General features: G+C 41.9%; 1 protein-coding gene across 1 annotated transcript in view; it reads left to right on the forward strand.

Annotated features, from left to right (window-relative positions):
• The window catches only part of ITGA8 (integrin subunit alpha 8), a 103,217-nt gene extending 90,136 nt beyond the window's left edge, over positions 1–13,081 (forward strand). The window contains exons 28-30 of the mRNA XM_051612121.1: positions 2,112–2,213; positions 8,163–8,285; positions 9,220–13,081. Of these exons, the coding sequence (XP_051468081.1) occupies positions 2,112–2,213; positions 8,163–8,285; positions 9,220–9,306 (312 nt within the window). The 3' untranslated portion in view covers positions 9,307–13,081. The remainder of the gene's footprint in view (positions 1–2,111; positions 2,214–8,162; positions 8,286–9,219) is intronic.
• Positions 13,082–19,934: the final 6,853 nt, after the last annotated feature.

Here is a 19,934-nt window from a genome sequence, read left to right on the forward strand (position 1 = left end):
GAAAGCCAACAGCCTCTTGGACTGCATTAGGAAGAACGTTTCTAGCAAGTTGAGGAAGGTGACTCTTCCTTTCTACTCAGCACTTAGTGAAGCAGATCTGGAGTGCTGTGTCCAGTCCTGGACTCCCTGGGCAACTGAGAGATGGGTGTTAGTCCAGCTAAGGGCCACAATGGTGATTAAGGGCTTAGAGCATCTGATGTGCAAGGAGAGGATGAGAGAGCTGGGACTGTTCAGTCTGGAGAAGAAAAGGCTCAGGCGGGATCTTATCAGCGTGTGTAAACATCTGATTGGAGGGAGTAAACAGAGCCAGGCTCTTCTCAATGATATCCAGGAACAGGACAAGAGGGAAGAAGCACAAATTGAAATACAGGAAATTCCCCTTAAACATAAGAAAGAACTTTCTACTGTTAAGAGTTGTCAAACACTGCAATAGGTTGCTCTTAGAATTGTGGAGTCTGCATTCTTGGAGATATTCAAAACCCAACTGGACATGGCCCTGAGCATACTGCTCTAGTTGACCCTGCTCTGAGCATGTCATTGGAGTAGATGGTCTCCAGAAGTGCCTTCCAACCTCAGTAGTTCTTTGAAAACTTTGAATTGGGCCATGGTCATCCAACTACGTTCAAGGTGGCTCCCAGGTTTAGGTTATGCTAGGCAATGTTTACAAACTGTTCTCCATCAGTGAAGAAATAGTAGCCTGGATCTTCTTACCCCAGTCTTTGCTCCACAAAACAGCTGCAGGGCTGGAATTAGAAACAAGTTCGTTGAATTCCAGAAGAGCAGTGTAACCACTCAGCCATCCTTCCTTTGGGTAAAAACAAGAAAAAGAAGACACAGTCAGAGTGCAGGATATTCTGTTGGTAATGAAGTAAAATTCAGTGAAATACAAAGATGTCAAATTCAATGTGAACTGAAAGATTTACTTGATACCTGGTGAACTTTGCCTTAAAAACTAATTCCAATTAGATGCCGATGATGCCAAGAGCTCAACAGGATTCAAAATGTGTGCGTGGAAAATATTTGTATCCCTTGTAGTAAATGTTGCAACCATTGAGGCTCTTTTAAGGGACATGTCTGTGCTTATGCCAGTTCTTGACAGATTGAGGCAGATATTTTTCATACCAGCACTTAACTATCGTTTCAAGGCAGTTTGCACAGAGTGGGAGATTGTTGTCAAGATCGTTGCAGCAGAGATGCACAGTTGGTCAGATGTGGTGTGTCACTGCCTACCTGGCTTCCACATGAGGAGAAAGCACTAATTACAACTCACAGCATGAGCTACACGATGTAATACAGTTTTTTTTTAGTCCTTCTAAACCAGGGAAGGTAATGCCTAATCTAACAATCTCATTTTACAATATCTTATAAATACAAGCAAGTATAAATGAAAGGCAGAAGACAGACAGAGAGATACATTTTGTTTTGTCTGCACATCTTTGGGTTTGTTGAAGTGCTTAATGAAAGCTATACAAATATTTTACTTGGCAGCCAGTTAAACAGTGACTGCAAAGCTTCCTGTTGCAGTTGCACAGTGTAGTAAAAAAGCAAGGTGAGATGTTCTGGATTTTTGAGCTCTACTGCAATAGGAAATTGATTACACTCTATGTGAAGTACAAAGAAAGATGTGTGTTGCTGTTGTTCTTTGATGGGAAGGCATAGTCATTGCTTTGATGCCACCAGGGAGCTCTACCAACGTAAGTAGAATGCGAGTCCCATTGTAGGCCTGAAAATTTCTCAAGACACCCATGTTTGTTGTTGGGCTTGGTGAGTAGAGGCAAGGTTTTAAAATGTAGACAACCCATAAACCTCCTCCCTTCTTCAGACTCAACCGGTCTCCTCTTTCAAAGACAAAGATGAGAAACAACTCTGTCTGTCTGCATATCTACCCCTTCTCCCCCATGTGAACATGTGGCGTTTGTGTGCCAGCCTTCTGCTGTGTTACATGTTTGTCTCGTGGACACACACAGGTCCCAGGATTGCTGTACCATTTACCAGAAGAAACTATCTTTGCCTTGGGAAATCAGCGCTCTACATTTTTTCTGTTTATTTTTCATAGGACTTTCAAGTGTAAACATAGGTTTTAATAATTTCCTTTTTTAATGTAATTTCAGAGAAAGAATGATCTCTATACTCTTTCTTCTAACGTGTCCTTCGAAGTTAAGAGCATGCCATATAAAGTGAAACCAGCAAAGCTCCCCGAGGGAAGCATAGCAGTAAGTAACTGAGAATGATACCTTTGTGTGAAGCACATGTATTGGGTCATACTGATCACAGCTGTGAAAGTTTTTATAGATTAAAATATTGAGATCAGTCTTTCCTGTGTTTCTAGTGTAAATTCTTGAAATAATACCTAAAGGAAATACCTTTATTGCTTTCTGTGGAAGTTGCTGATATATGATACTAATTTTTAAACTTCTTGCTGCATTAACGTGCAGACTGCATTATTGCAGTCAGGATGGATTTTTCACCCAGAAGAAAACAACAAAACTGTGAAAGCCAATTAGCTAATCACCTTGTTTGAGATAAAAAAAAAATCTGGCAGAAATTTTTGTGCAAAATCCAAAAATTGGTTTCTGTCAGGTTTAGAGATCTCACTCTTTTCCCAGTCAGCAGTTGTCTCACATGAACTTACGGATTATCTATGGCAACTCCTTTCTTACCTGTATTAAGCTTCTTTGATACCTCAGTTTTCAGAAGGGTCTGCGTGCCTCTTGAGGGTTTCCACCTCAGCACACAAGGTGCAAGATACGAAATTACCTGGTAATCCCTGGAGATGTGATTGATAAATACAAAAGCCCTTGCCTCATTTGTAGAGCAAGATTTGTATGGTCCCGGTTATGAAAAGTTAATCTTGGAGGCATAAGTTTGATTTAATTGTTTGCTGGTGCCAAAGCACTGAGTTTGGGGAGCAATTTAAAGGAATTTGCTTCTTACAGTCTCTAGGACCATGGTTAAAATTCACTCTGCTTTGTCATTACTGTTGGAAATGAGTAAAATATGAATGCAAAATTTTATTCTAGTGCAAGAGTAATCTGAAATTGGCAGGCTTATTGTTCTCTTCCTTACAAAGATTTATCATTTACTGTCCTTTTAAAAGGCAAGTGCAGTGCAAACTTTTCCAAGTCAAATCCTGGTGGAAATACATCATAGCTGTTGAGATACAGTAATAAGGAACAGAATATTTTCTTCTATGGAAAACCAACATAATAATACACTTTACCGCATATATTGAATATATTTTAGAGGATACAAGCTATGAAGTGTTGTTTTGAACAAGCACTGATTGAACGGTTGATTAATACTTGCTCTGGGAAGACAGAAGATGAGATCTCAGTGACTCCAAACTCTAGCGTTGAGAGAACCATAATTTCACCAGGGAGATTTGATGCTTAGTGCTGTATTCATCCAGAAAGGTTCAAAGGCTCCAAGCTGACAGATACACTCAGGCTCTTTTTATAGTCCTGCAGCATGTGTTCCATACCAGAAACACATGTTATGCAGAGCTCTCTTGATAGTGGTGCCTTCATCTGAACTTAAGTGCTTTACCCCAGGTGATAGCCTGCTGTTCTCAACAAGCATCAGATGATCTATCAAATGATCAGATAAGCATTTCATTCTCTTACCCCAGCCAGTATAATGCTTGTTATTTGCTGCCAATGATTTACAGCAAAATGTCTGTAATGGCAACTGTAAAATGTTGAAAAATGATAGTGCTTTTATGTCGTTTCATATCTGGACATGGCAGTGGATGCTTGCCAGTTCTACAGCTTGATGTGTTATATGCACAAGATCTTTTGATGTTCCACTTGGAAGAAGAAATATTTGCTTGAAGTTGAGCAATGCTTAATATTTTTGCTGCTTCTGAGAAAGATCACTAGCTGTGTTTTAAAAGTTTCCCAAGATTTATTTGAAAGTTTATGGTTTTCTTTCAGACAATGCTGTTGTGGAAGTGGAATAGAGATTTTAAGATTTTAAAATTAATTGTTAAAAGTATGTATTTCATAACCAGCTAATACCTTACAGTTCATATAGTGAAGAGAATATATTCTAAAAGAACAGAGCATATGTCCTTCTTTTAATGCATACAGCACTGGGTTCCAATTTTGCAGGCTGATCCAAAGATTTTATTTCAAGGGTATAAATAATCCCAAAAACATCAGTAGCCTATATAGTCATGTATGTATGTGCTTACATATTTGCAGCACTGAGGTCTTTACTTTCATCATCGTGGAATTTGGGTCTATATATTGAACACAGGGTCGTTGTACATAGATGTGAGAAAGGTTATGTAAATGTAAGAAATGCAAATCTTTTATACTAAAATATGAGTGAAAATGGTACCAAACAGGAAGTTAGCTTGGAACTTACTGGGGCTTAAACCAAAATCCACTGAAATCAATAGAAGTATTTCCATTGATTTTGATAGGCTTGGAATTACAACTGTATATTGCACAATTGGTTGTATTTCCTTACAGACAGCTGTATCATTATTAAATAATACTCTTCTACTTGATGAATTTCATCTGCAAGGTGAAATAGTAGTTTTTATTGTAGAAGTATAGTTAGAATAAGCAGTAATTTGTTCCATTTTAATTTATTATTCTTGAAACAATTTGGGAGTTTAATAAAACATGATTGCTTTTCTTAAGTGCTTGATGGGATCTTCAGAGGGGATGGCTTTGGTATAAACTGTTTAAGCAGTGTCCTACAGTGATAACATTTATTTCAAACTCAGGCTCTAAACTCTTTTAGATACTACACAGAAATGAGAACTTTAATTTTAAATGTGCTTATATTCCTTATGAAATGTATTTGCAAAACAATTGGTAAAATGTAAGCATAAATGTCAGTATTAATTATGATTATAAGCTGAAGGGAGCTTTTACACTCTATTTTGAGCATTTTTTCAGAACATACAAGAAAATCATGCTGCAAAGGTTGGATGGGATCAAGTAGGAGTACTAAAGATTTCCTGTTTCTCGGTCTCTGTGAGCAAAATGAGTAAAGATTAGAGGAAGGTCATCATGGCCAGAAAAAGGGGTAGCATTCTGACCATTGATGCTGGATGTTTGCACCAGTAAAACCTAATTCCCATCTGTCCCCAAGGGCCTGTGGATGAACAGACAGCTCAGCACTCATGCTTCTCTCTGCATTGTGCTGCTTTCCAGTGAAATCTAAGACAATTTTGAAGCTAAATTGAGTAGCACCAAGATCAGAAGCAAAGTCCAACCTGTACAAAAATCAATGGCAAACACATCTAGTGTTTCTTCAGTTACAATGTGCTTAACTGTGGCACATTAAAAAAAAAAGCAACATTTTAATGAGCAACAAGTGACTTTCAGAGAGCCACAAGAGTGATTCTGAAGCTAAGACTATCATACAGCATCCATACTAAAATGAGCTTGGGTTTTGTTTCCAATAGCAGACAAAGGCTCTGCCTGTAACTCTCAAGTGGCTTCACTCTCCTCTCAGTGTTTCAGCCAGTTGGCATTCCTTGTCATCTCTTTGCATATGAAAGGTGTGAGATGTTCAGCAGTGTGATAAGGCCAAAAGTCAGGTGGCTCCTCTCAAGTCTGTGAGGTGTGCTTTGCACCAGCCTGACAGAGAAGCAATCCCTGTTTCCAGTGTTCAGTAAAAGAAAGTCTTCTAGCCCTGAATAGAGAGGAAAGCCAACTGAAGTACCATCTGAAGTACAGTGCCAACACACACCACTTGTGTAAAAACTGCACTTCTTCATATTGGCCACCTTAGATGAAAACAGATAAATTCCTCCCAAAACGTTCCCTGGCTCTGATCTGGCAGTACTAAAACTACCACATGGAGAAGAACAGAAATCCAAGCTGAATAATACAAACTTGTCTTAAATCAAAATCATGTGTAAAACTGTTGTGGACAGCATGGGGTGGAGGAGGGACAGTCTTCTGTGGAAATGGTGAAAACGAGGCAGGCAAAATTGAAGGGATGCTTTGTTTCTTTCTTCCCCTCCAGCTTCTGCCTCATCTCTGTGGGTGTTCAGGACTTGCAGTGTCAAACTGTTCACCAGGAATTGCATTAGTAGCCCTGCAAGTCTTTGGATAGCATATAAAACAAGGCAGCCCAGGAGCATTATGTTCCACTGGTAATGCACACAGGCAGGACTGAGGTTAATGACTACATACTCTGCTTAGGAAATAAATCTCAAGCACTTAGCACAACCCTTCCTTGCTTTCAAAAACCTAAGACGAAGTATTCTTGGGAAAGGGGTGTGGGCAACACTTTTAAAGATTTTAGCAGGCAAATATTGCATTAGCCATTGGTCTCACTCCTGCTGCAAGAGAAGAGAGAGGCTGCTGCAAACTATCTGCTTGATGCATGATAGGCCTAATTTGTGCTGTCTGTTTTACTCATTGCTGATAACCTAAGGATTATTAACATGATCTCTGCACTTCTATAAGATTAAAGTTTCTTGTTTATATTTCAACATTTGTCAGGCTCCAGCTGAGCTACTGAAATTAAACTGTAAATTGCACTTTACTGTCTGTAAAGGCAGAACGATAGAAGCAAGAAGGGAGAGAGGATTTTGAGCTCGTGGGGTACAGGCAAGGCTGAGCATTATTGCTACACCACTCATAACTGGTTGCAGTGCGTCCTCAGACACACCCAGACGTCCTTGTCCTTATCCAAGCTGACAGGTGCTCTATGAGTATCACAAGACCTAGGTTGCCTTAATATTTTCACAGCATAAGAGGAAAGAAAACACAACACACAAATACATCGAACATCTAGGAAGTGGTGCATGGAAGAAGATATGGAATGGCTACATAGGTCCATAGGCATACACTATCAGCTTTATCCAAAGCCTAATGAAATCCACCATTCCTAATGAAACAGGCAGTGTCCACTAATAATCTGCAAAATATAAAACATGTTTTGAGATCTGTATTGACCCCACCTGATTTTGAACAGTGAACTCAAGCACATTAGTTAAAGAGTTGTGTTGCCGTGCTCCTGTGCAGTCAGTCAGCAGCCCTATGAGTAATTCAGCTCCTAGACCACAGCAGGCAGCAGCTGAGCTCACCCCTGTCTGAGAGCACTGGTGTTGCTGAAGTCGTTGCCTTAGATTGGATGGTTGACTTGGTGCCCAAGGAGACAGCTGGGGTTCAGTCAAATACTATCTTAAGATTTGTGTAAACCAAAAGTCCTTCCTACACAAGTACCTGCCCTTTCTGCTAATTTCCATATTCGGGATGTACAGTTTTAGTAGACTGTTCCTCTACCAACCCATCCATACCTGGCCCACAGCTCGCCAGAGTCTTTTTGTTCCTATTTACTGATGTTACCCAGTCCAGTCCAGAGCCGTGAGGCTGATTCCATTTCCCATTGCATTTATCTCAGTCACATTGTGCCACCTAGGAATTTGGCTCAAGCTGTAAATACCAGAAATCCAGAATCAAAGTTTTGCAAGAAAATAGGCCTTCCCTTGGGTTTAATCTTACTGTAAAATGGAGTCAGTCATTTTGTCAGACTTGAGAGGACAGAGAGCCCTGCTTGGGCCTGCTTTTTCTGTTGTTTACAAATAGTTGTTAAGATGATTGCTGTAAGTCATCTATCACATCACTGCCCCAGCTCTGCAGTGCCATGCTCAGAAGGACTGTGCACTCTGCTTGAGTTTCATTTTGGACTGCTTACCTGAAATGTCACAGAAGAAATGCATAGTGGTGTGTCAGCAGAAGTAAAATAAGAACAATGTAGCTGTTATCAGTTGTGGTTTGAATTAAGAGTTTGGGCTGAAGTCAACCATTGTTTCAGAGTAATTCAGCGTAAGTCAGTTTTACTGGCCAAGGCTGTACCACAGCATACTTGTGAGTAGGATTTTGCTCCTTGAATCTTCTTGAAGCATGTCCACAGAAGGGAGTTTTTGCTGCTCTCTATTAGTGAAAATTATTTATATGTCTGATACAACAAGACTTTTGCATATGTACAAATCCCATTTCTAGTAATTATCACGAACAAGTGGAAAGGAACTTTCAGTAAATGAAGCCAATATGGGAGAGTTCCAAGCCAAGTGTGTTTCTAATCTGTAAAATGCCTTTGGAGTGAATGCTTATAACCTCTGTATTCTACTGTCAGATTTGCTTTACTTGCTTAATTTTTGTTCATTTCATGGATTCTTTCTATTCCAGATCAGAACATCTGTCATTTGGTCCACTCCAAATGTATCTTTTGTAATCCCTTTATGGGTTATAATACTAGCAATACTTCTTGGACTACTGGTACTAGCTCTGTTGACCCTAGCTTTATGGAAGGTATGTTGCATTATTACTGTTACCTTAAAAAAGCTCTGAATGATACTAACAGATAAGAAAAAGAGAGGCTGGAATTTTGTGTTCTTTAACAGTTTGGAACAAAAGCAACAATACACGTGTCTTTTTTTGTTTGGGCATTTCTGACATGCTAATAGTGTCACTGACCTTTATGCAGGGAACTTGTTTTTCAAAGTCCTTTATTATTGAAGTCTCGTTGTAAACGGGCATACAGAGTTTGGCTCTGTTTCCCAAGACCTATGATCCTCTTTTTCAGGATGTTTAGGTTCAAAAAGAAGTGACTCTAACTTTGTTTTCTCTGAATACTTCAGGAATTTCCAGTTTTTGTCAGCATGCAACAACACTCTCAGCCTTGACAATTCATTTTTAGAAGCTTTCCTTTTATATTAGTATGTCATATCTTCTGTTTTTAAAGTTTTCTAGTTCTGTGTTGATCATTACACTCCCTTCACAAGTTTTAAGACAAGTTATTTGAGACTGCTATATTACAGGGAGCCAGCATAGCTTTGGGCTATTCTCTCAGCTCCAAAAAAAAATAAAAAAAATAAAAATTTTAAAAATTCTTAACTTAGGATATGGCTTGTCTGCCCTTAGCTGCCTAAAGGTTACAGGTTATGTGTCCAGCCTATGCTAACTTTCCCGACTCGCCTTGTCAGTGCATGACTTTGCATCTCCTGCACAGACAACTTTCATTTGAATTTTTGAAGCTGTACTTTGCAACTCAATGCCTTGCACCTAAAACTTTCATTTTTCATAGGGAACAATTTGAATAGATAAAAAATGTCACAGTCCTGTCAGCCTGCTTTAAATTGTACCTGGCGTTTCAGGTTGACTGAGTGAAGAATGAAACTGCAGCCGAGTCTTCCTGTGTTTGTCTTACCATGATGCCTTTTTTTTTTTTGATTGCTTTCTGCAGTGTGGCTTCTTTGACAGAGCTAGACCTCCTCAAGATGACATGGCTGACAGGGAACAACTGACAAACAACAAGACTACTGATGCATAGAGGAAGAGACCGACGCTACAAGTCAGAATCCTGGCTGAGACTAGAAACACGATGAGGATTAAACGAAGGCTTCTTTCCACCAGTCTTCCTTTGTACCTGCAAGTGATATGGTCGCATGGTCGCATCCTGATCTATGCAGCATTCTGAGAACATGCCACACGATGGCCATCCTTGCTAAAGAAAGCAGCTTTATTACTGCCTTGCAAACATACTCACCACTGAGCAGAATGTTTATCCCATGTTCCACTCAGTCTACATTTCAGCAGAAGCTTTTGAACACGTATGCTATACTGAGATGCTTCCAGAACAAGCCCAGATCTCCCAAGGAGAGAATGCCTGCATTGCTGTATTGTCTAGAAGATGGACCAGGACAAACTTCTGAATGCTACTGTATCATGCAGAATACCTTTGACACCTCCCTAAGAAGAAGAACTTTGATGAAATTATGGCTCAGGGAGACAAGCAATATATCAGTACTGTGAAAGTACTTCTAAAAAACAAAGGTAGTCTATAAAGAACTTTGTAGATGGGGCACAATTATTTATTTTTTCCACCTTTTCAGAACAAGTATCTGATATAATCCTCAACTTAGATTTTGAGAGAAGAAAGTAAAAATAATAGAAAACATGTACTTACCCTGCATGTAAATAGAAAAGTAAACCCATTGTACACACATCTTTCTTGCCTATAAGGTGTTTTGCAAAGCAGAGAATTTATGCAACGTTTTACAAGATGAGACGTGATAAACAAGTACATGTTGTATCTCTTTCAACCCAAACCTGGCAGTATCCCACCCGGATAACTAAGTCCATGCACAGTATAGAGCAGGGGATGGGTTACCCTCTCATTGTGTTGCAGATGGCTGACACCTATTCTGCTGACACAGGACACAGTCATTTGTGAAACTCTGGTATAGATTATCACAGCCTCACTGGAGATCTGGAGAAGGCCTAGGTGTTTTGAGCTATGATAAATTTTGTCTGCCACTGCCCTCTTAATTTTTTGAAGTGGCCACTTAAAATGGAATGGCTACTGCCATTGTATTTTCTGTTTCATTTGTGTCATAGATCTAACACTTTATTCACCTAAAGAAATGTTTGCCTTTTTTTTTTATTTTCTTGTTACATTTTAGAGTCTACAAGCTGACAGCATGTTTAAAGTGTTGTTTTCAGCAAAATTTAGGGTTGAAAAAAATTACTTCTTAAGCAAAGTCTTGCAGAGAAGGGGAGCAGGATTTGTATCTATGAAGAAAAATAGGATGACAGGCAGTCAAGCATAAAGAAAAAGAAGGAAAGATATTGGATAAAGGGAAGAATACACATTTAGGAATTATTTTTTTATTCCTGGATTGAGGATTCTGAAGAAGAGAGGCTTCACTCTCTTCTATCAGCAAATGGTTCTTATCTCAGCAAGGGATCCTGTCGCTGATCTGTGCAAATTTCTGCCTGAAAGCTTTGAGTCCTAGAGTGCTGCCTGTGAGAGTGAAATACTGTGTAAAATTCCAGAGGGGCTGTTCATTTTCTGAAGCATACACTACCCATTCCTTCTCCTGAGCTTGTTTTCTTTCCAATCCATATCAGCATCTTAATCAGCAAATGGCCTGATCCATTCTGCTGCTGCTTGGATCCTTTTAGGTAACTGCCCTTCTGCTTCCTAAGAGAGGGACAGGACTAGCCATGAGACATTGTCCCTTCTGTCAGTCAGACAGGACATTTTGCAGTTTTACCATTTCTTGCATGCAGGCTGGCCTGTGAAATCCAAGTGGGAGTGAGGAAACTTGAGCAGGTGTGTTCCATCTTCATCTCAAAGGCAAATTTGCAAGACGAACTTTGTGGAGCCTGTAGCTCACCAGATGCCATGTGCCCATGAGACCTCATGAGAGGAAGAGACGCAAGGGAGGCCTGACCACTTCTTTGTTTCTTTTTTGAGAAAACCTTTAACAGCTCCCTTCCCCCAAATGGATTTGAGCCGACCCCTTGTAGAGAGATCAGCTGATAAATACCACCACAAAGCAAGCTCATCCCACATTTGCACACCTCTGTATCCTATACATTCCAGGCAAAACCATCCATCCATGAAAAGGTAGCTTCTAGCTTTTGTAAATATTGTTGTGTGTAGCAGCTTCTGAAGTAAGATCAGCTAGCTCGTTGCAGTCACATCATCTGCACAAATCCAATGAAGTAGCACCATAAGGAGATACTGAACATAGGACTTTTGTATGTGCAATACTTTATATTACTTATATACCTGAAGCATGTTTACACTGGCATTTGTGGTTGTTTTTTAAACTTATGAATATACTGATTAATAATTACAATAAAGAAAAAATAATAGAAAAAAGAAAGAAAAAACCCAACAAACACAGCTCGGTTCAGTATTTGTTACAATCTGTTTTCAGTCCTGCATTGCTCTGAGGATGGGACTAGGTGACCTCGTAAATTCTTTGCAGTTGTGACATGTATGGTTCACTTTTGAGCTATTACTCTCTATTTTAATGATGGGCAAAACATGTTCAGATACTAAATTTAAACCAAAAAGAACCTCAGTGACTGCTTTGCCTGGCTGGAATCCATCGGCTGCAGCTGTGCAATGTCACTGGAAACCAAATTAGAGGCACATGATCTGACAAACAGTTACTTTGAGCAAAACTTTGTTTTATATTTCTACATCCTTATAGATGAAACTTCCCTGTGGAAATGTCTGGAGCCTTGTGCTGTCAAGGACTGTAGTCTTGGGTCCCAGGATTTGTGGACAGCTTTGGCTGCAAATTGCAAACAGCTTTGTGAAGGAGATTTCTGGGTTTCAGTGCTTGCCAAGAGTGTTTATCCCCTGGGGAGATTGCATCCTGGATGTGGACACTAGCAGGCAGTTGACATAATCTTTCCCCCCAGCATATTAGTAATGTGCTGCACGATGACCTCTGCCACATCCCTACATGACTGAACTTTTGTTTCAGTGATATCAGCCTTGTAGTGAGTTACTAAATGCAGCTTTCTGTGAAAGTAATTCAGCCTTACGTTCCCAAAAGTGTCCAGTGAGCTGCTAATTGCTAAGACTGCAGGAGTAGTCCAGAGAGCAGAAAAAACAGGAGGTTACTTTATAAGTCAAAGCCTTTTAAAACTGTTTATTGTTATGACCACCTCAGTGATCTAGTAAACAGACAGACATTCATATTTTATTTCACATGCTGCTTGCCCAGTCTGGGAAAGGTTGCCCAGTTATTTCATTCATACAGGAAACTTTTTGAAAGTATCAAGTGTCAAGGGACATTTTATGTTTTATGAAAACTTCAGAATTCATCTAACAGGGATCAGTACATTTGAATATATTGTCACTCACGGATTTACTATTTAAAGGCATTTAGCAATACAATTTTCACATCACCACCAGATTGTTCACAAGAATTTTTTCTTGTCACCATCTATAACTCATTTACAATCCTTTCTGTCTTCTCCAACTTTTTTGCCCTGACAGCTTTTAGGGGTTTCCCCTTAAAATGGCACTGTTTTTCCCTGCCTTTTATCTGTGATTTTATTCATCCTTTAGCAAGAAGGATCTTCTGATAGGTATGGCATACAATAACTAAAAAGCCTTTTGGGAATGGACAAAACACCAGGGGACAGGCAGGGGAGAAAAATCCCAACTGGCCGTAGCCTGTGTTATTCCACTACATTGTAGCAAACTTTTTAATGAAATACCATCTGACACACTGCCTTTAGGAATTGTTTGTGAGCGAGTGTTTTATTTATGATTGTTGGCAAAGATCCATATTAAAATGTAGCGTAATGGTCGTGCCTCTTGACAATAAAAAAGTCTTGAATTTAGCTTGTTCAGGCGCCATGATGTGACACAGCAGGGATGCTTTTCATGTAGGACTGTTCTTGTTTTGCCTGCATGTTGTATTTGAGGGGCACTTAACTATTCAAGATGCTACCCTACTGCACACAGCAACTGTTAGAAAAGAGGAATGGAAGTAATTGTTCAACTCACTTTTCAAATGGTTTCATTTGTTTTCATCATGTTACATCTACTTAACTGATGCACCACATTTTATTTGGTTGTGTAGTGTTGTTTCAATAACAGTATGAAAAGTGAACTTCAGCAACTCTTTCCAAAACCAGGCTGCCTCAGGCAGCATTGCTTTTCCAGAAGCATGCTCAAGGTAACAGCAGAGCAGAACTCATGATGCTGTGAGAAATGATTAGTGCAATGTAGAGGCTAATTTACTTTTCAGCAGTTTGCCCAAATTCATGTTAATAAAGCATCAGCCTTAGATTCCTCATTTCTCCTGTCACGGAGGGCCAAGGTGTGCCCTCTTTATCATCACTGTAAAAGTGAAATACCAAGCAATCCTCATGGTAAAGCTGGGAACTGGAGGGCACATTTTAGACCTGTGCAAGAGAATAAAAGGCAACCAAATCAAGTGTGTGGCAAGAGCAAAAACACATGCCTGTCTTCTGATGCTGTCCTGGTCATCAAGGCTAAATTTTTTCTAGCAAAAGCAATCTGTTAATTTATCACATTAGACAAACAGCACCAGAAAAAGATCTCTGAAGTTGCAAGAAAGTTTCCATTAATCTTGTTTCTTTTGTAGAAATTTTACATTTTTAAGTATATATGTTAGCTCTTGGCTTTTCAAATACCATTACTGATTTTTTTGTTTTGTTTTGTTGGTTTTTAATTTCTTAATAGCATTTAGGAAAGGTTAGGTCAGCATAATAAAAGCTGAAAAAGAAAATACATTTAAACACAGTGAAGTCTCACAGGAGACTCAGGCTTAGACCTGGGCATCTCTTTTCCAGTTACAGGCACACAAGAGGCATCAGGACATATCTCAGGTGTCTGCTAAGACTTCCAATAATATTATGGCTTTGTTATAACAAGCACTCCCATGCCAACTAATGTGAAAACCAGAAGATTATCTTTTTAAAGATCCATCAGTCTGTCTGATCCATCCCCTGCTATATGCCTTGTATACAAGACAAGGCAGAGCATGAGTAAATGGCACTGTTACATTAAGCAGTGGTATAATACATTCACAGTTTGACTCCATACACTACAAAGAACCTTTCCTGTGGAGAGAGACAAAGACTGAATTTTCCTAGTGCCTGAAAGTAGCAAAGAATTGTTTTCTAGAGGAGAACATGGCACCGTAGAAGCCCTGCCCTTGAAGCATAACAGATACAAGTATAAATGCAAGGTGGCTGAGCATAAGGGACTTCAGCAGTTAAGGAGGATGCAGAATGCTGCATTAACTATAAATTACTTATGGGGTAGGGCTAGGAGGCTCTAGAGTAGTAATTAAACCTTTGAACACATAAATGTTACCAAAGAGTAGAACAGGAACAAGAAGAAGGTTGATTAGTAAGATGGATGGATGGCTTGGGAATTAGGCTCAGCTACAGCACATGAGGAGAAGTTGTGACCCTAGAAGATAATGAGATTAATGATCTAATACACTGTTGTTGTTTTTTTCACAATGGCCAACTGATTCACTGCTCATGTGAAGTTTGAGGAAGACCATTTCCCCAGTAATTAGCTAACGAAAGGAAAAAATATCTCTGCAGCTGTGACAGGACTATTGAGTTATCTGTGAGTCCCTCTCATTCTTAAATGAAGGGCTGCATTCACTTCATTGACTTTGAGAGAAGGAAGGAGGTGGCAAAGACATGAAACTTGAATTTCTTCCAATGTCTGCTAAAAGCTTCTGGCTTCACTGCTGTTCAAAGTGACTGTTTCAGTATTTGCTGAGGCTGTACAACATCTTTCACTGGAGTAGTACAAATTGTGCTTCCAAAGGTAATAGACATTTTTTTCAAGCCAGTAAAAACTAAATCTTTTGTGGAAACTTTGTGTCTATACCTGGCTTACCCAGGAGACCTCACCTCAGGAGTAAAGTGGTTTTTAAGTGGGATTATTACTTTGTTTATCGAGTGTTACTACATACAATAAGAAGCTCCTCTATGTATGTAGATAACTTCAGCCCTTACATGCAGTTATAAGTAATTGAACCGAAGTAACTCCTTGCTAACAGATGAAGGAGGCACAACTAAACTTACAATAGAATTGAAAAGGTGATTCATAGAATCAGGGAATAGTTTGAGGGGCAGAGACCTTAAAGATAATCTAGTTCCAACCCTCCCTGCCATGTGCAGGGACACCACCCATTAGACCAGGTTGCTCAAAGCCCCATCCAACCTGCCCTTGAACACTTCAGGGATGGGGCATCCACCACTTCCCTCAGCAACCTGTCCCAGCGTCTCACTACCCTCACACTGAAGAATTTTTTCCTAATGACTAACCTAAATCTACCCTCTTTCAGTTTAAAACTTTACCCCTTGTCCTATCACTACATGCCCTTATAAGAAGTCCCTCTCCAGTTGATGTAGTGGAGATGCAGTGATCCTATCTCATTTTTAAGTTTTGCTTTAATTAATGTTTTGTTTGCTATTTTTCATGTTTACTGTTTCTTTAACTCTGCATATACTATCTTGTGGTGCTAATGAAGCACTTAGACATTAGTAATGGTGATACTGGTGTTTGATGTAACAAGATATCACTAACAGATGAGACAGGAACACAGGGTGGGGGGAGGACCGTGTTCCTCCCTCAGCTGGGCTGCTCCAACAGCAGCTGCAGCTGACTGGGAATCCTCCACACTCCACAACGAGCACTTACTCCCACAAGAGGGGAAAATCCTGACACCGTAACAGTTCTCAGTCCTTTGGACATATCCCCTTAGCCTCAAAGGTTTCTGGAGCATCTTGCTGTGCTTTGTTAGGTGCTTCTTATTTAATGTTACCTGCTCCACTGGCTCCTCCACACTCAGCTGGTTTGGATTGCAGTGATTCAATGCCATCATCTCCTTTCCATCTGCTTCTTGTTTAAAAAGCTGAGGTTATCTCTTGTCTTATGAACATGTCTGCAACTTCTCAGTCATTCTCATATGATTGATGAGAATATATTCTGCTTGATTTGGAGGGGAAGGGGTGTTTAGTCTCCACCCCACTTTTTTAATGCCCATATATATACAAAAAGTCCTGTGGTATCTATTACACATTATTTCACTAAGAAACCAGCCAAGTCTTTGTTCTGTAATTTAGTAGAACAAAGTAAGCCTGAACTTGACCCTCCAGCCATTTTAAGCAAACAACATCTGTGTGAAGCCATTAGGTTTCCAGTACATTGACTCATTGCAATGTTTTTAAGAGCAAATATTCTTTCAAAACATGTTGTGGACTCTCCAGTGTCATTCCTGCAGATAGTATGCTCAGATCATACTATCTACTATCATTATGTAGATTATGTTTAGCTGATTTTATTATCTCAAAAATGTTTTTTCTGGAGTGAGGATGAAGTGAAGGAAAAAAATTCAGTTGTCTTTTTCAAGCATGCTCAGAAAGAGCTGGCAAGCTTTTAGCTACCACCCTCTCAATTAGCCCCTCAAAGGAACATCCTAAGCAGGTCTGCAGCAGAAGGGGGTGGCAGTGAGGACCGTGAGCACCACCAAGGAGGAGCAGTGCTGGGAAAGATACGGATTGGCTCCAGTGCATGGTATTGCTCCAGACCTGGCATGGAGAGAGGCCTTCTTGGCTGCCAGAGGTCTGAGGGCGTGTGTGCTTGGCCTCCCTGTTTCCTCCCTGCACTCTCTTCCTCAGCCTTGCTCTGGATGCCCTCACTCCTCCCCACAGGCCAGTGTCTTTAAGGTCCTCCATCCACCTTGCAGCTCCTCCCTGTGCTTCCAGCCATAAATCCCCCCTCCCCAGCCTCCCCACATGGCAGCAGCTCCACAGCTCTCTCCCTGTCCTTCTGACTTCACCAGTTGTTTCCCAAGCCCTGTGGTATGATGGGGCCCAGCTGGGCACCACAAGTCTCGCAAAGGCTGGATTCACCCATGGCTATCCCCCCACCTCCTCCCAGAGAGGCCTGGGCAGGTCCCAGACCTGGCAGAGAAGTCACAGCAGCCATGTCATTGTTGCAGGGCTGCTGAGTATGTGAACAGCAGCTCGCAACAGCCATGTCGTCACAGATAATCCAAGCACACAAGGGGGACAGCATCCCCCCAAGTCACTTACATGACATCACCTAAAGGATGAGGAAAAGGCTGAAGTACTTAATGCCTTCTTTGCCTCAGGACTAGTTGTTTGCTGGGTAGCCAGCCCCTCAAGCTGGAAGAGAGGGATGGGGAACAGAAGGAGGCGTCCATAATCCAAGAGGAAATGGTTAGTCACCTGCTGCGCTGTATAGACGCACACAAGCCTATGGGGCCGGATGGGTTATACCTGAGAGTGCTGAAGGAGTTGGCAAACGTGCTTACCAAGCTACTCTTCGAGGCTGATCAGCATTCCTGACTAACCAGGGAGGTCCCAGCAAACTGGAGGTTAGCAAATGTGATGCCATCTACAAGAAGGGCCAGAAGGAGGATCCAGGGAACTACAGACCTGTCAAAAATCTGACCCCGGTGCCAAGGAAGGTCATGGAGCAAATCATGTTGAGTGCCATAACACGTTACAGGAAAACCAGGTGATCAGGCTCAGCCAGCACAGCTTCATGAAGGGCAGGTCCTGCTTAACAAACCTCAGTTCCTTTTATGACAAGGTTACCCACTTGGTGGATGGAGGAGAGGCTGTGGATGTAGTCTACCTGGATTTCAGTAAAGTCTTTGATACTGTTTCCCACAGCATTCTGATGGAAAAACTGCCTGGACAGGCATACGCTCTGCTGGGTCAAACACTGGCTGGATGGCCGAGCCCAGAGAGTGGTGGTGAATGGAGCAAAATCCAGTTGGCAGCCAGTCACGGGTGGTGTTCCCCAGGGCTCAGTGCTGGGGCCACTCCTGTTTAATATCTTTATCAATGACCTGGACGAGGAGATTGAGAGCACCCTCTGTAAATTTGCAGATGACACCAAGTTAGGTGGGAGTGTTGAACCACTCGAGGGTAGGAAAGCTCTTCAGAGGGACATGGACAGGCTGGATCAATGGGCTGAGGCCAATCATACCGGCTTTTGTGCTGGTTTGGTTCTGACATGGTTTCAGTAGGGGGGAGGGCCCCAAGTGTGGCTCCTGTAAGAAGTTACTAAAAGCTCCCCCAGCTCAGCTGGCCATGGCAGAGCCATTAAAGAGACAATAGATGCACCTCTGCGATTAACATATGGAAGAAGGGGAGAACTGAGAGCAGAGAATAGCCCAGCTGGAGAGCAGAGGAGCAGAGCAGTGCTGGAGTGGAGATCCTGAGGTTAGTGAGGAAGAAGAGGAAGAAGGTGTCTGAGCACAAGTTCCCCTGCAGCCCATGGCGAGATGGCAGGCTGTCCCCCTGTGCCCCATGGAAGAACTTGGCGGGGCATCCCCCGAAGGCACCTGGAGGGGTAAATGTGGACCTGCAGCCTATGGACTTGGACCTGCAGACCCCTTCCCAGGGAAGGTGACTGTTCTCAAAGCAGCCTGTGACTCTGTGGGAAGCCCACGTTGGAGCAGCTTGCTCCTGAGGGACTGCACCTCGTGGGAAGGACTCATGTTGGAGAGGTTAGTGAAGGACTCTCTCCCATGGGAGGGACCCCGTGGGGAAACAGGGGAGGACTGTAAGGGATCCTGCTTCCTGAGGAGGATGGTGTGGCAAGGACCACCAGCCTGTGAACTGACTCTAATCCCCATCCCCTGTCACCCTGTGCCGCTGGGGGGAAGGAGGGGGAGAAACCGGGAACAAAGTGATTTGGGCCCAGGAAGAAGGGAGGGGTGGGAGTAATGTATATAAGCACTGCTCTTTGTTTTGTCCGTGTCCTGTGCATTTGATTAGTGGTAAATTAGTATTTTTCCCCAAGTTTAGTCTGTTTTGCCCATGACTATAATCAGTGAGCGAACACTCCTTGTCCTTTGCCTCGACCCATGAGCTTCTAGTTGGCCTTTCTTCCCCCCATCCCAGTGTGTGTTTAGGGAGGGGAGGCAGGGGCGGGTGAGCTGGTTCTTTGTTGTCTGTTAGGCCGGAACCAGGACAGCTTCAACAAGCCAAGTGCTGAGTCCTGCACTTGGGCCACAACAACCCCAGGAAACGCTACAGGCCTGGGAAAGAGTGGCTGGAGAGCTGCTCGGCAGAGAGAGACCTGGGGTTGTTGATTGACAGCCGACTGAAGATGAGCCCAGGTGGCCAAGAAGGCCAACAGCATCCTGGCCTGTATCAGGAATAGCGTGGCCAGCAGGTCTAGAGAGGTGATTGTCCCACCTGTACTCAGCACTGATGAGGCTGCATCTTGAGTACTGTGTTCAGTTTTGGGCACCACAGCATAAGGACATCGAGGTGCTGGAGCAGGTACGGAGAGGGGCAGCAAAGCTGGTAAAGGGTCTTGAAGTCTTACGAGGAGTGGCTGAGGGAGCTGGGGCTATTTAGTCTGAAGAAAAGGAGGTTGAGGGGAGACCTTACTGCTCCCTACAACTACTTGGAAGGAGGTTATAGAGAGGCAGGTGCTGGTGTCTTTGCACACCTAACAAGCAATAGGATGAGCAGAAATAGCCTAAAGTTGTGCCAGGGGAGGATTATGCTGGTTATTAGGAAAAATTTCTTCACAGAAAGGGTTGTCAAGAAGTGGAACAGGCTGCTCAGGGAAGTGGTGGAGTCAACATTTCTGGAGATGTT

Source organism: Apus apus, chromosome 2 (assembly GCF_020740795.1).
Source record: "Apus apus isolate bApuApu2 chromosome 2, bApuApu2.pri.cur, whole genome shotgun sequence".
NCBI classification, from domain to species: domain Eukaryota; kingdom Metazoa; phylum Chordata; class Aves; order Apodiformes; family Apodidae; genus Apus; species Apus apus.